General features: G+C 40.9%; 2 protein-coding genes across 3 annotated transcripts; one reads left to right on the top strand and one right to left on the bottom strand.

Moving 5' to 3' along the window:
* Positions 1-544: 544 nt before the first annotated feature.
* pgap2 (post-GPI attachment to proteins 2) lies at positions 545-4721 on the bottom strand. Of its 2 annotated transcripts, none has more exons than XM_061803691.1 (6): positions 4414-4721; positions 2967-3140; positions 2419-2668; positions 2193-2299; positions 1932-2040; positions 545-639 (listed from the first exon to the last, which is right to left on the bottom strand). In XM_061803691.1, exons 2-6 carry the CDS (start codon positions 3132-3134, stop codon positions 605-607), a joined length of 669 nt encoding a protein of 222 aa, XP_061659675.1. In that variant the 5' UTR covers positions 3135-3140; positions 4414-4721; the 3' UTR covers positions 545-604. The 2 variants fall into 2 exon arrangements, with proteins under 2 accessions (XP_061659675.1, XP_061659674.1); XM_061803690.1 differs by lacking the exon at positions 545-639 and adding an exon at positions 1084-1224 and having other exon boundaries at positions 4414-4720.
* Positions 4722-6681: 1960 nt separating this feature from the next.
* Positions 6682-11332, top strand: timd4 (T cell immunoglobulin and mucin domain containing 4). The gene is made up of 8 exons (XM_061803689.1): positions 6682-6774; positions 7176-7351; positions 9295-9457; positions 9542-9628; positions 10070-10143; positions 10692-10803; positions 10885-10918; positions 11199-11332. Exons 1-8 carry the CDS (start codon positions 6705-6707, stop codon positions 11281-11283), a joined length of 801 nt encoding a protein of 266 aa, XP_061659673.1. The 5' UTR covers positions 6682-6704; the 3' UTR covers positions 11284-11332.
* The last annotated feature ends 1737 nt before the right edge of the window (positions 11333-13069 follow it).

Below are 13069 nucleotides of genomic sequence, written 5' to 3'. Positions count from 1 at the left end.
CTGGAGATGGCATAAATTCTCCGTTTACGGATGTCGCCTTTTCCTCCGCGGCGACTCCTCGGAGTCGGGAAGCCGCTTCCCCTTCCTGTCTTTCTCTCAAGCCATTAAAGAGTTGTCAGAGGAACCGAAGGCCCGCCATGTAGTTATAAACCTAATTTTTAAAAACCTACAAGGGCTCTTACAAAATGACCGTTATATATCAGAATATTTCAGATCTTTGCGTGATACAGGGTGCCCACAAAGTGTCTTTAATATTTAAAATGTATTATAAAACCAACTAAAAAGACACGTTCAATAACCCCTTACAAATGGTTATATGTCATTAAAAGGCACAATGTATTGTGGTTTATTAAAAATAAAGAAATAGACAGACAACAAAAAACATCTGCTGTAAAAAGACAAACACACATGCGCGCACACACACACACACACCACACACACACCACACACACACACACACACACACACACGAGTGCCCTAAGATGGAAAAATAAAAACTGAAGTGGCGCCTGATGGGAAAAAAAAGCTCCCGCATACCTGATCTGTGGTCACATGACTTGAGCAACATCCTAACTCCCTTTGATGTTAATATAAGTTGCCTTAGTCAGCAGGGGAACTGAGGTCGGGAACTCATGGTAACTGTAAAAATACATTTGATCAGATTTCAACGTGACACTGTTCACATCACTGTGGTTCTACACCAAAAAGTCTGTCAAAGCATGTGGCAAAACATCATCATCATTATTAAAAACAAACAAAAAAAAAAAAAAACGGATGCGTTCACAACTGCACACCACACACACACTTTGATGTCTGCCAAAGTACCAAGACTGACCTGTGAGAGGCAGCACAGTGGCACAGGGCATCCAGACTGGCAGAAAATACTAAGAAAAATATGTAGTAGTCCAAAAAGCTAGGCTAACTGTTAGCTTCACTGCTTACTACATTGTGGTGGAAAATTCTTCCCCATTCCAACTCAGTGTTCACCATTCACATAAAGATTGGCGACCTTAAATATTGAGGGAAGGACAGTTTTAGCACACCCGACAACTACAGTAGGCTGAAATAGAATTTAAACTCCGTCCTTTGGTTTTTAGTATTGCTTGTCTTCAGGCAGCATGGCCACCATAACAAATTCTTTCCCAAAGTCCAAGATCGACGTTGTGTGGAAGGCCATGTTGGAGAAGACCACCAGGTACTCGAAGAGCGCAAACAGCGTGTACACTAAGGACAGCAAAGGAAGCCGTGTCAGTATGTACAAACAATGAAATCAAGTCTTTCTTTCTCCTGTGCAGTTTGGTGTGCTTGTCGTTGAAAATTGACATTTCAGAAAAACATGGGACAGGCTGTAGACTTTCCAAAATTCCATCAATTGTGTCGCATTTACTCCAACCATCTTCTTACTCCTCACAATTTAATTGACTGCAATCGAAAAACGAATGCCAATTTTAAGGATATTAAGCGCTTGTATGCATAAACGTACTGTACAACCTCCAAAGTTGAATCCCACAAAAGTGATACAATTTAAAGAGCCAGCAATGACACTTAAATTGACATGGGAAAAGATCTGATTGCTTAATACAATACAAACAATACATAAACAAACACAGAGGCAACAGACAATATAGAAATATAAATAGACAATACGGAGGCAACACACAATTTCAGATCAGGAAAAAATCTTTTAAAAAATGTTGAGCTACTGTACTTCAAAGTCAACCAGTGTCGCAGAGCAGATTGTGTTTGACTATGAAGGTTCTACTCATTGTATCAAGGGACAAAAGCATCAGCAGTGTGGAAGTGTATGGAGAGATTTTTGGTTTAAAAAAAAAAAAAATCCCATTAAGAAGGAAACACATACTGTACATTCATTAAAATACATGCACACTTAGTCCTAGTTTTTAAAGAGATCAAGTCATAAAAAGACTCACTTCCAGCCTCACAGTGCACGTTGTGGCGTCTGAAGAAATATGCTGCAGCGCCACAGCAGCTCAAGTTGAAGAGGAGCAGGCGCACCTTCCACCTGTACGACGTCCGTTCCTGATGCCCCCAAAAAATTATAATTAATTACTGGAGCACTGAAAGGCACTGTGTCGCTTCCAAATATAACGCTAAGTCACTTTAACACAGTGGTGTCAATACAAATCTGTCAAACAAGAAAAGCAAAATACATAAACCCGAGTTGAATTTACCTCTTGGTTCAGATGATGTGTCTTGATCAAATACCACAATCTGCATGTAATGAGCATGTACAGTTGGGAGCTCACAATGAACGTCAGGAAGGCGCCTTTGTGAATTGCTGCAGAGGGAAAAATGTGACACTATGACCCATTTTAAACAGTTTACAATAAATACATTCTTTTTAAGTCGATGTAGAAACTATAAACGTCCTGTAATCTAGGAACCGTCTTACTCAACTGTAGATCTCTGTGGACGCCACGTAGGTGAGGAGGAGGAGGCCACAGTTTTCAGCTAGATTGCACACGAACGCCAGCCAGCTCAGGAGCAGCTCTGGAAGCCTGGCGGCAAAACAATTTCGGTAGAAGCTGAAATACGTGGCAGCCAACAGGAACCGTGGCGCTGAGTGCAGCCCGATGCAGAAGCGCCAGATGTAGAGCTCCGGCACACGGCTGATGGCAGCACTGATGGACGGGAGGTAGTTGGACACCTGGTAGAGGGGAGAGACACACAAAGTTTCATAGTATTACGATACTACATAATTACAACTACATAAATACCTCACCATCAAAAATGAAACGATACCATGTTTTTAGTACTGGTACTATTGTGCAGGTCAGGAAAAAATTGGCTAAGAGTGCGTGTATTTCAGACTCTGCACTTTTTAAAGTTTACATAAGGATTCGAATCAATACTTTTGCCTTTACTAGTTGATTTTTACATAGGTATCTGTACTTCTATTTAAGTACAGCGTGTGAGTACTTTTGCCACCTCCGGTGAGAACTTACATGACAGTGCGTGTAATTGACTTCTTCAAAGTGGTATATGATAGAAATGAAGAGGGACAAAAGTAGGCCAGCCACAGGGAGAAGAAGCATCCCTATGACGAAGATGGTGTAGGGAAGTCGGATGAGGGGCCGATCCCGGTCCAGGCTGCTGTATGGCAGGTGGAGCATCCTGGCCTGGGGTACAATCAGAATATAGAAACCAGATCAGAGGTTTAAGTGAGCACATTATGGAAAAAAATAGTTGAATCTCTGGAATGCCTGCTCACACATCATATGAAATTAAGCAATCAAAAAAAGAATGTAAATCATTTGAAAAGTTTGGGCAATTTATAGAATTACAGAAATACACGGGAAAGATGCAAAAGACAGTAAGATGGAGTAATATTACACACTTGTCGCAGAGGATAAAGGATACATGCCTGTGTGTTTTATACTATCTACATATGTAGCGTCACCATTTGTGTACATATATCTATTATGTAAGAAAGGTTATAACAGCACGACATTGATGCTAGTTTTGTTAGCACGGCGATAATCTTTTGCATTGTGTGTAAGCATTAAGACAGCAGACTTAACAAAGCTATGTGATTGTTTTCAATATAAAATGTGGAACGCTGTTTTATGTTTACTTGGCAGTCAATTTCAACCAGAAGGGGTATTTGATCGTTTGAAACAGCACACACACTTTTATTTGAAGAATTGTTCACCATTCGCCGAATTGATGCTTGTTATGAAGTCAGTCAACTTCACAACCCCAATCTAGCGATTGCATCCCACATTTTAATTCGCTAGTCAAAGAAAAAAAATGACAGAGGAACAACTTGTATCTCAAAAACTTCATAGATCAATCAAGTCTAGGTACTACTGTACTGACTCAAGTTGATAGCTAAGTGGAAATCGGGGTATTTGTGTTTGGTGACTTGGGTCCATGCACCACATACACACAGTTAAGCGCAACCTACTACAGGGCACGATGGTCAGGACTTAAGACTCAACCAGATTTTCATTGGCCTGGATGGAATAATTTCAGCGAGACAAAAAATACCATGTGAAAAGCACATTTTAATTCTTGATTGTTGGTATATTTTGATGAAAGTGTAGCACAGAAATGTTAAATATGTTTATTGTTAAATAGCGAATAAAGCACAGCATGACTTCTTTAATTGTTTTGGGCCAACCGTTGACTGTAATATACGAAACATAGGAAAACCTCATGTTCATACTGACTTATTTATTTTTGTTCTCCCAATGGGATGCTCACTAAGATGACAACGACAAAGGAACTACGTCGTGCTACATTATGTCACCCATCTATTTGGTTTTAACGTATAATCCGGTCAAGGGCGTGAATACGGTAATTAGGTCATGTGACATCACTTAGATTCCCGTGACGTTACTCCGCATCACTATATTGTGCAATTAAACGACTTAAACGTCAAAAACTCACGTTTTCAGGCTTACTGCGCTCCTTGCGTGTTGTCCCGAGACATCTCACCGGGTTCAGCCTCCGAAGAGTCCAGTTAGCTCGGCGGCTAAACGTAGCGTCGATGTAGACCGATCAACTACACAAAATGTAGTTGTAAAACAAACATTAAACCCGTTTTTTTGCGTTTCTCCTCAACATTTTAGGTTAGTTTAATATCAATGGCGCATTAAAAACATCTCTAATCTGCAACGGGCAAAGTTTACCCTTACATGTAGTGCCTAAACCGGTAAGAGACAGGAACAACTTCCGGCATTAGTCTTAAAAATAAAAGCATTGACAAAACCACGGAAGTGTTCAATTTTTTTCTCAACAAAATCTTAAAAGTTCGAGTTGGCTTTACATTGACAATTCAAAAAACACGCAGGCCCGGGGAGAGCAGGCAAACTCCACACGGAAAAGCAATGATTTGAGACCCTTGTTAGTACATAAACCTTACAGACCACATTTGTTACCTTGGCCCAGTTTTAATTTCTTTGTAAGATTTTAAAACATAAGAGGGTTTTTAGAAGGTTGATGGATGTTGTCAGGGAAGACATGAGGGCGGTGGGTGTTAGAGAGGAAGATGCAACAGATGGACAAATATAACACGCTGTGGAGACCCCTAATTGGACAAGCCGAAAGGAAAAGAAGAAGAGGGGTTTTAAATCATTAGAGAGCTTTATCTTGCCTTCTCCATCTTACATTTCGTCAAATCATCCAGAGATCTCTCTGACTCTCTCACATTAAAATGCCTGGAAGTCTCATGAAAGAGAGAAAGAAACATGAAATGAAAGGGGGGGGGGGTATGTGACGCAAATAATGGGCTAGTTTGTACGTCTGTGGCATGGCCGCACAGTTGCCCATTGAGTGTGTGAGTGTTGATGTGTGTGAGCATGTGTTTGTGTGTGAGAGAAACACAACGTCCTTTTGTATGCCTGATATCACTTAATTCCTTAATTTCTTGTTTTCATTAATCGGGAGCCCCCCCAAAAAAAGGCAACGCTGATTAAAGGAAAAGAAACAGTGGGGGAACACATGAAGACAGGCAATCGCAATACTAGCCATAGCTTTCTGGTTATGGTGTGCACACCAAAAGGACCAGAACAGTACCAGTAAATTTGGATGCATAAATGATATAATTCTTAATATTATATTTAATATCGTTTTTTTAAAAGGGAAATATTGTAAGGTGTTTTTTCTTATTAAAAAATGCATTTTTTGACGATGCGACAGATTCATGGAATTTCTGTTCATTTAAGAGGCCAAAAATAGTTTAAAATAGTGTTTTGATCCATGAGCATTGTCACTAATTGAATTAAATTCGTATCTGCCCAGGTCAGCCCAAAATATATCACAGCACCACTATAAAGAATGAAAATCAAACAGCCCAACCTGTTATCCTGGTATTTTTTTCATTACTTTTTAAAAACAATTTTGTACGTACTCTCCTTTATAAAATTACAATCTTCAAACAGCATGTTCATTAAAGATGCCATATTTTACCAACGCAATTTTTTCTAGGATTTGGGATGTTATATTGACTCTCTAGTGCGTCATGTGAAATGTGAATTAAAATCATCCACGCTTTCCTGAGCTTTTCTGCCGTCAGGCCAGGAAAACAGCTCGTTCGAATTTTTCGCGTTTATCTACGTCATTATCCATCTGCCTAGCTCTCCAATTTGTGCCAGCGCTGTCAACATGTGCTCACACAAGTGGGTCTTCTGCACCGATGCAACCAATCAGACGAAAGAGACGAAATGTAAGATGGAGAAGGCAAGATAAAGCTCTCTAATGATTTAAAATATGGAGAAGGCAGAGACAAGCGTGGGTCAAACAGAAGTATTGTAGCTTTCAGTTGGAGCTTTTCTGGATACTCGTATGACAAAGCCATATACGGATCTCCATGTAAGAAAGTCATTCTATGGAGGTCTAAGTATCCAAAATATGTGCCTGTTAAAGCAATGTCGCACTGTACATAATATATCAAAGTTACACTTCTCTTTGTCATGCATGTTCATGTGAAATTGCAAAAAACGTTTGCCATCTTTATAATTAATGTAGAGTTGTGAGGATACAAAACACACATCCAACATTCAGGACGAATCAATGAAGTCTTTATTATTGTCTGGAACACCCACCCACCCACGCACACACACACACACACCACACACACACACACACACACACGCACACACACAGTCATAGAGTCAGCGTGTGTCAGTGTGAGTTGTCCGACAATGAGCACACACACATGCACCCACACACACACCAAGATGGCCTCCGCATCGCCTTGCCGCCGTCTCACGCCGCAGACCTTTGCTGCCGTGTTCCTCCTCATGTCAGGTAAGGCGCTGACTGATGACATCACAACATCCATCACTGACGGCATCAAAAACACATGCAATGAGAAGGCTCAAGGAGGCTCTTTGTCCCCCTCACATGAGAATGTTGGCTTGTTGCGATTGAACTTTTTTTGCACATCCCTGTATTGCATGTGACATCACGATGATTCAGTGCTTTTTTTTCCACATTTCTATGGGTCAGAGTTCAAATCGCAGCTTCGGTCTTCCTGTGGACTTTGCATGTTCTCCCCATGCTCGCATGGATTTTTTTTTTTATTAGTACTGTGGCTTCCTCTCATATTCCAAAAGAACACGTGATGGGTTTATTGATGACTCTAAAATGACTGGAAAATGTGTGGATATTTCTGTGCATATGTAACCTAAAGAACATTTACGTCTCAGGTGGCGGCGTTCCCGTTTCCTGTTTTAAAGTGACCGAAGGTGGCGTGGCGTCCCTCTCCTGTCAGTACTCTGTGCAGCGTTATGGCCTGAGTCGGGTATGCTGGGGCCGCGGCTGCGGGACCCTCTGGTGCAGCAACATCCTGATCCAGACTGACGAGAACGGTGTCATCTCCAAGGTGAAGTCTTGACAGGAGGTCTGGTGTACTAAGACACCACTCCCTTTTTACACAGCACCCAGTGAAGGTGGGATCTTGCCATTCCAGCATCCCCCAGTCACATTAGGTATGCCGTGTAAAATAGTTGTCTCACTGGAGCAGATGCTTTTACGACAACGGAGGAGGAGAATTCACCTGCGAGCACAAGTCTAATAGTTCTGATACTACCTCCATAGATGGAATACTGGTGGAACAACTTCAAACCCTATTGAGTACTGTGTGTATGTATACTGTACAAAATTTCCATCTGTTCAAAGCAGAAATCAAATTCCTCACACATACGTGGTATAGCTAGGCAAGACTGCAAGGTATTTTATCGTAACTCTTGTGTTGAATTTCTTTCGTGTCTGATCTTGTAACTCAATTTGCCCATATTTTAAAATGTCAGCCAAAGTGGCTAGAATAAGCAACAAATACGACCAAAAAGGTGAGACAAATTTGATCATACATATTATATTTGCTATTGAATCACTAACCTGTATTAAATCTTCTTCTTCTTTTTCTTTCGGCTTGTCCCGTTAGGGGTCGCCACAGCGTGTCATCTTTTTCCATCTAAGCCTATCTCGTGCGTCTTCCTCTCTTAACACCCACCGTCCTCATGTCCTCCCTCACCACATCCATAAACCTTCTCTTTGGTCTTCCTCTCGCCCTTTTGCCTGGGAGCTCCATCCTCAGCACCCTACCACCAATATACTCACTCTCTCGCCTCTGAACATGTCCAAACCATCTAAGCCTGCTCTCTCGTAACTTGTTTCCAAAACATCCAACTTTGGCTGTCTCTCTAATGAGGTCATTTCTTATCCTATCAGATCTGCTCACTCCGAGCGAGAACCTCAACATCTTAATTTCTGCTTCCTGTTGTTTCTTCAGAGCCACCGTCTCTAATCCGTTCATCATGGCCAGCCTCACCACTGTTTTATAAACTTTGCCCTTCATCCTAGTGGAGAGACTTCTGTCACATAAAACACCAGACACCTTCCGCCAACTGTTCCATCTCGCTTGTACCCGTTTCTTCACTTCCTTACCACACTCACCATTGCTCTGTATTGTTGACCTCAAGTACTTGAAGTCGTCTACCCTCGCCATCTCTTCTCCCTGGAGCCTCACTCTTCACCCACCGCCCCTCTCATTCACACACATATATTCTGTTTTACTTCGACTAATCTTCATTCCTCTCCTTTCCAGTGCATGTCTCCATCTTTCTAATTGTTCCTCCGCCTGCTCCCTGCTTTCACTGGAGATCACAATATCATCTGCGAACATCATGGTCCAAGGGGATTCCAGTCCAACCTCGTCTGTCAGCCTATCCATTACTACCCCAAACAGGGAGTGGCTCAGCGCGGATCCCTGATGAAGTCCCACCTCCACCTTAAATTCTTCTGACACACCTACGGCACATCTCACCGCTGTTCTGCTGCCCTCATACATACTATTCTAACATATTTTTTTCCGCCACACCGGACTTGGGCATGCAGTACCCCAATTCCTCCCTTGGTATTCTGTCATAGACTTTCTCTCGGTCTAGAAAAACACAATGTAACTCCTTCTGACGTTCTCTGTTTTTTCCATGAGCATCCTCAAGGCAAATAATGCACCTGTGGTCCTCTTTCCAGGGATGAAACCATACTGTTGCTCGCAGATACTTACTTCTGTCCTGAGTCTAGCCTCCACTACTCCTTCCCATAACTTCGTTGTGTGGCTCATTATCACTAACCTGTCTTAAATATAAAAGTAAAATGGTGCATCTGATGAGTCACCGCTGTGCACCGTGTATTGAGCCTGTATTCAACCAGTGAAAATCATTTGCTCTGGTTATTTTCCATTTTGTCATTGGTTCATCACCAATTTGTAAAAAGATCAGATTGAAAAATCTGGAGCTCAAACAAACTGTGATCCTCCTGCAGACGGAGGAGCGCTACCGGATGACGGGTGATGTGCTGGAAGGCCAGATGGACCTGGACATCGCGGATGTGAGGAGAAGCGACAGCGGCCCGTACTGCTGCAGGGTGGACATTGACGGGATCTTCAACGACAAGAAGGTGATCATGAACCTGCGGGTGGTCAAAGGTACTTTGTCATTGGGTAAAGGAAAGCAAATGCTTATTCATTTAGAGGATTATGAAATGGTTGTCTCATTTACAAATCTGTCAGCTTCGATCAACAGACCTACAACGGGGTCGTCATCTTCAACAATATCGACGACGACAGCAAAAGTAACAGAGGCTTCGACTTCCGGGGGTGAGAACATTTCCAACGGCGGATCTAGTGATTAGTAAAACCATTTAAATTACCTCAGAGAACTTGTTCCACTGAATCCCAAGAAACAATAATACACCTAATCGAAAACCTTCGGGGACACCTGTGTGGTCTTTGATGTAATCTCTACGGCTGGCCATTGAAATTAGTCAGGTTTGATTTTTAAAATATCTGTTGCATCAGTGATACATTTGCATTTTACGAGGGTTCACTTATACAGTATATGGAATTGGCCAGTAAGCTAACTAGTACGCTAGGTCACTGTGTACCTTTCCATGTTTTTTCCCTCAATGGTTCCCTCAATTATAGTAAATTAACATCACTTGAATGTTTTCCCAATTCACATAGCTCATCATTTAAATGTGTTCTTAATCCCTTTTATCACTCGTAATCCCATTTTTCCCCCTCTCTGCGTTTTTGCAGTTATCAGGAAAACACAGCAGTTGCCTCAGCTGGACAAGAGGAACTCAACAGTGCTGCACTCCACCACCATCGCAGTAAGTAAAACGGCTCTGCATAGCATCGAGCAACATGAGTCTTTGACCTGGTTTAAATTTGACATGCGTGCGGTTTATCAGTGGACTGCAATGGGATTTGAACGCCAAACCACTTACCAAATGGGTGGATTAGAATTCACCATATTTGTGCTGTATTTTTGCCAAATATTATTCAATCTCCAGGGAGTTGAGGAATAAATGGTTTTAATTTATTTTGGGAAGAATGCCCAAGCATTTAGGAACCAAAATTGTTCAATTATCTGGGCAATTTCTTGGAGGATATCTTCATAAACATACGCTTTCACATGCTCCTGGATGCGCATCACTGGGCTAAGACAAATACTGTAGATAGCTAGACCAAGTAGCTTGTTATGAAAAATATATAAAATAAAATAGATAAGCTAAATAGCTAGGTGAGATAGTAGCTCGAAGCCAAGTAGCCATACAGGTTGTTTGACAACAAGTTTGCTAAAATAGAGCAATAAAGTAGCTAGCTATGATAGATCATTCGCGCAAATAGCTAGCTGCTAAGACTTGCTGTCTTTCAGGTGCTCAATCCTCCAGCGTCGCTGTCTCTTCACATCAGTGTTCCTGTCCTGTCACTCTCCCTCACCGCGCTGATAACGGTCGCCGCTGTTTTCCTCTCTCTGGCCTTCAGGCGTACGTTTTCATCTTCCTCATCGTCAGCGTGAGCATATAAGATTGTGACGTGGAATGTTGTCATTATGGTTTCTCATGCAGGTGGGTTATACAGACCGGGTTTAAGGAGTGGCTGGTGAGCACACGTTTCTTTTTAAACTCGCGTGTATTTTGATGGCAAACAACGATGTCACTGCATAACTTAGATCAGGGGTGTTCAAACTTTTTTACTTCTAATGCAGAAAAACGGGAAGATACAAGGGCAAATTTGCGATTCTTCCGTCAATTGGTAATCTGAGTACATGACGTGGGCTCTTAAAAAACAAACGACAGGGCACAAAACGCCAATAGTTTGGACACCCCTGGCCGTAAATGAAATAGAAAGGATAAGTTGACTGTAGAAATCTCTCTTCCAGTTTTTCCAGCGAGGAACCTCCTCATATTATCTACGAGATCAGGATGAGAAGACCAGTTCAGGAGAACATCTACACTCTTGACTAGTCTCCATCACCTCATGTCAATTGGAATGAATTTGAATGACATCGACATCCTCCATGATAGCCATTGTCTAGACTATCTGTTTTAATAATCTACTTGTTTTTTTACACATTTAACCGAATGATGTTTTCTTGTTCTTAAGCTGTGAATAAATGTCATTTTGGTCCACGGCTGCTGGTTATAAATGCATACGTTTCACATTATTCATCAGTTCAGGAGTGAAACATTTGAGAGAACTATAAATTGAAGAGGGTAGTAATTCTACGATATAATTGCTAAACATCTTAAGCTTCCAACTCACAAATACGAGGGACACACTGAAAAGCGATATTACAAAAATACAGCCACAATGTTCCGACAATTAAGTTGAGTGAGAAAAAAATGCAAGATAAAAATGAAAAAAATTGTGTAAAATTTAATTTGAAAAAGTGTTATTATGTAACAACAAAAAAAGGTGTTACTATACATATACATATATACGCATACACACACACACATGTAGATACTGTACTTAGTTTTTTAAATTCTTAATAAATGAAAAAGTGTTATGCGAGTAACACCACAGTATTCGGAGAAATAAATCCTAATCTAATAAAATAAATTATATTGCAAGGACGAAATTGTAATTTGATCAAGTAACTATGCCATGCTATAAATTGGCAGTATTACAAAACTGATGTCATCCTTTTTAGACAAGAGTTTGTCAAATTTATGCAATAGTATTACTTGATAAGGACATCTCTGTAATAGGCAGTATAACAAGGTAATTCATCTTTTTTGGTCGGATTATTCTGGATATACAATGGAAATGAAGCAACAAAATAAAGTGTGCAATGCATGAACATAAATGACAAAAGTTTCCCGTGAATTTGCTAACATCCAGCCAACTAGTTCAGCCGACTTGAACAAGTTTGTTCAGAAATGCCCAGAAGTCAGGGCACAAACTCATCTCTCGTGTGTTCTCTTTGTCGTTTGCCTCAGGAGATCTAACTGCTCACATACACACGGAAATTTCCATCCTCACATAAAGCTCGCTTACTTATATACTCATGACCTTGTTGGCAAGCGAGTACTGAGAATTGTTATTCCATATGTGGTGCGCATGCGGTTCCAGCAGTATTGTAATTTAAAAAAAAGGAAAAAGAAGTTCGCAGTCACACAATCTCCCTATTGACAAAACATTCATGGTGGACAAAATAATATCGTAGGGGGCCCTCGATGAAGGTGCTGTTTACTCATGCGGAGCTGAGTCTTCATAACAGTATTGTATATAATTTCTCTTTTATCCTGCCCAAGATGGCTAATACTCACACACCACATTGTGAAGCACGATGTGCGTTTAAGATAAATGTGTGACAAAACTATTTATTATTATTGTATTTAGTCATGCCATTTGTGCTTTTATAAAGTACACTATTACTCTGAGCTAGTTTTGTCATTAAAAACACATTCAAATGTTGGTTTTTTTTTTTGTTTTTTTTTGTTTTTTTTTTGGGCTGCAAAGGATTCAAGACATTTCCATTCATTTCATTGAGGAAAGATGATGGGAAGTGTTTTGGGTTTCCAACCTGCTATTCTTGTACTATTACTACTACTTCTACCACTTCTACTAATACTACTACTACCACCACGGTACTAGTATAGTAGTCATAGCAAATTTAAATGCTTTGCTGTTACCCGCTTCACCACAGGAAGCACGGGCACCATTTACAAGGGAAAGTCGAACAATGACTATAGTAGCAGTGTTGTTGTCTGTCGCACTTGCTCTGTAATTTGTTCTTGCTCAGTA

This window comes from Syngnathoides biaculeatus, chromosome 18 (genome assembly GCF_019802595.1).
Source record: "Syngnathoides biaculeatus isolate LvHL_M chromosome 18, ASM1980259v1, whole genome shotgun sequence".
NCBI classification, from domain to species: Eukaryota; Metazoa; Chordata; class Actinopteri; order Syngnathiformes; family Syngnathidae; genus Syngnathoides; species Syngnathoides biaculeatus.
This window is presented reverse-complemented; position numbering and strand designations above follow the sequence as displayed.

What these genes read in the sequence shown, in the direction of transcription:
- timd4 (XM_061803689.1), top strand. Translation starts at nt 6,705, where the DNA reads ATGGCCTCCGCATCGCCTTGCCGCCGTCTCACGCCGCAGACCTTTGCT. An exon ending in CGTGTTCCTCCTCATGTCAG is followed by an intron (nt 6,775 to 7,175) that starts GTAAGGCGCTGA and finishes TTTACGTCTCAG; the next exon opens with GTGGCGGCGTTCCCGTTTCC. An exon ending in AGAACGGTGTCATCTCCAAG is followed by an intron (nt 7,352 to 9,294) that starts GTGAAGTCTTGA and finishes ATCCTCCTGCAG; the next exon opens with ACGGAGGAGCGCTACCGGAT.
- pgap2 (XM_061803690.1), bottom strand. Translation starts at nt 3,134, where the DNA reads ATGCTCCACCTGCCATACAGCAGCCTGGACCGGGATCGGCCCCTCATC. An exon ending in GGCGTCCACAGAGATCTACA is followed by an intron (nt 2,300 to 2,418) that starts GTTGAGTAAGAC and finishes TTCCCTCTGCAG; the next exon opens with CAATTCACAAAGGCGCCTTC. An exon ending in CACATCATCTGAACCAAGAG is followed by an intron (nt 2,041 to 2,192) that starts GTAAATTCAACT and finishes TGGGGGCATCAG; the next exon opens with GAACGGACGTCGTACAGGTG.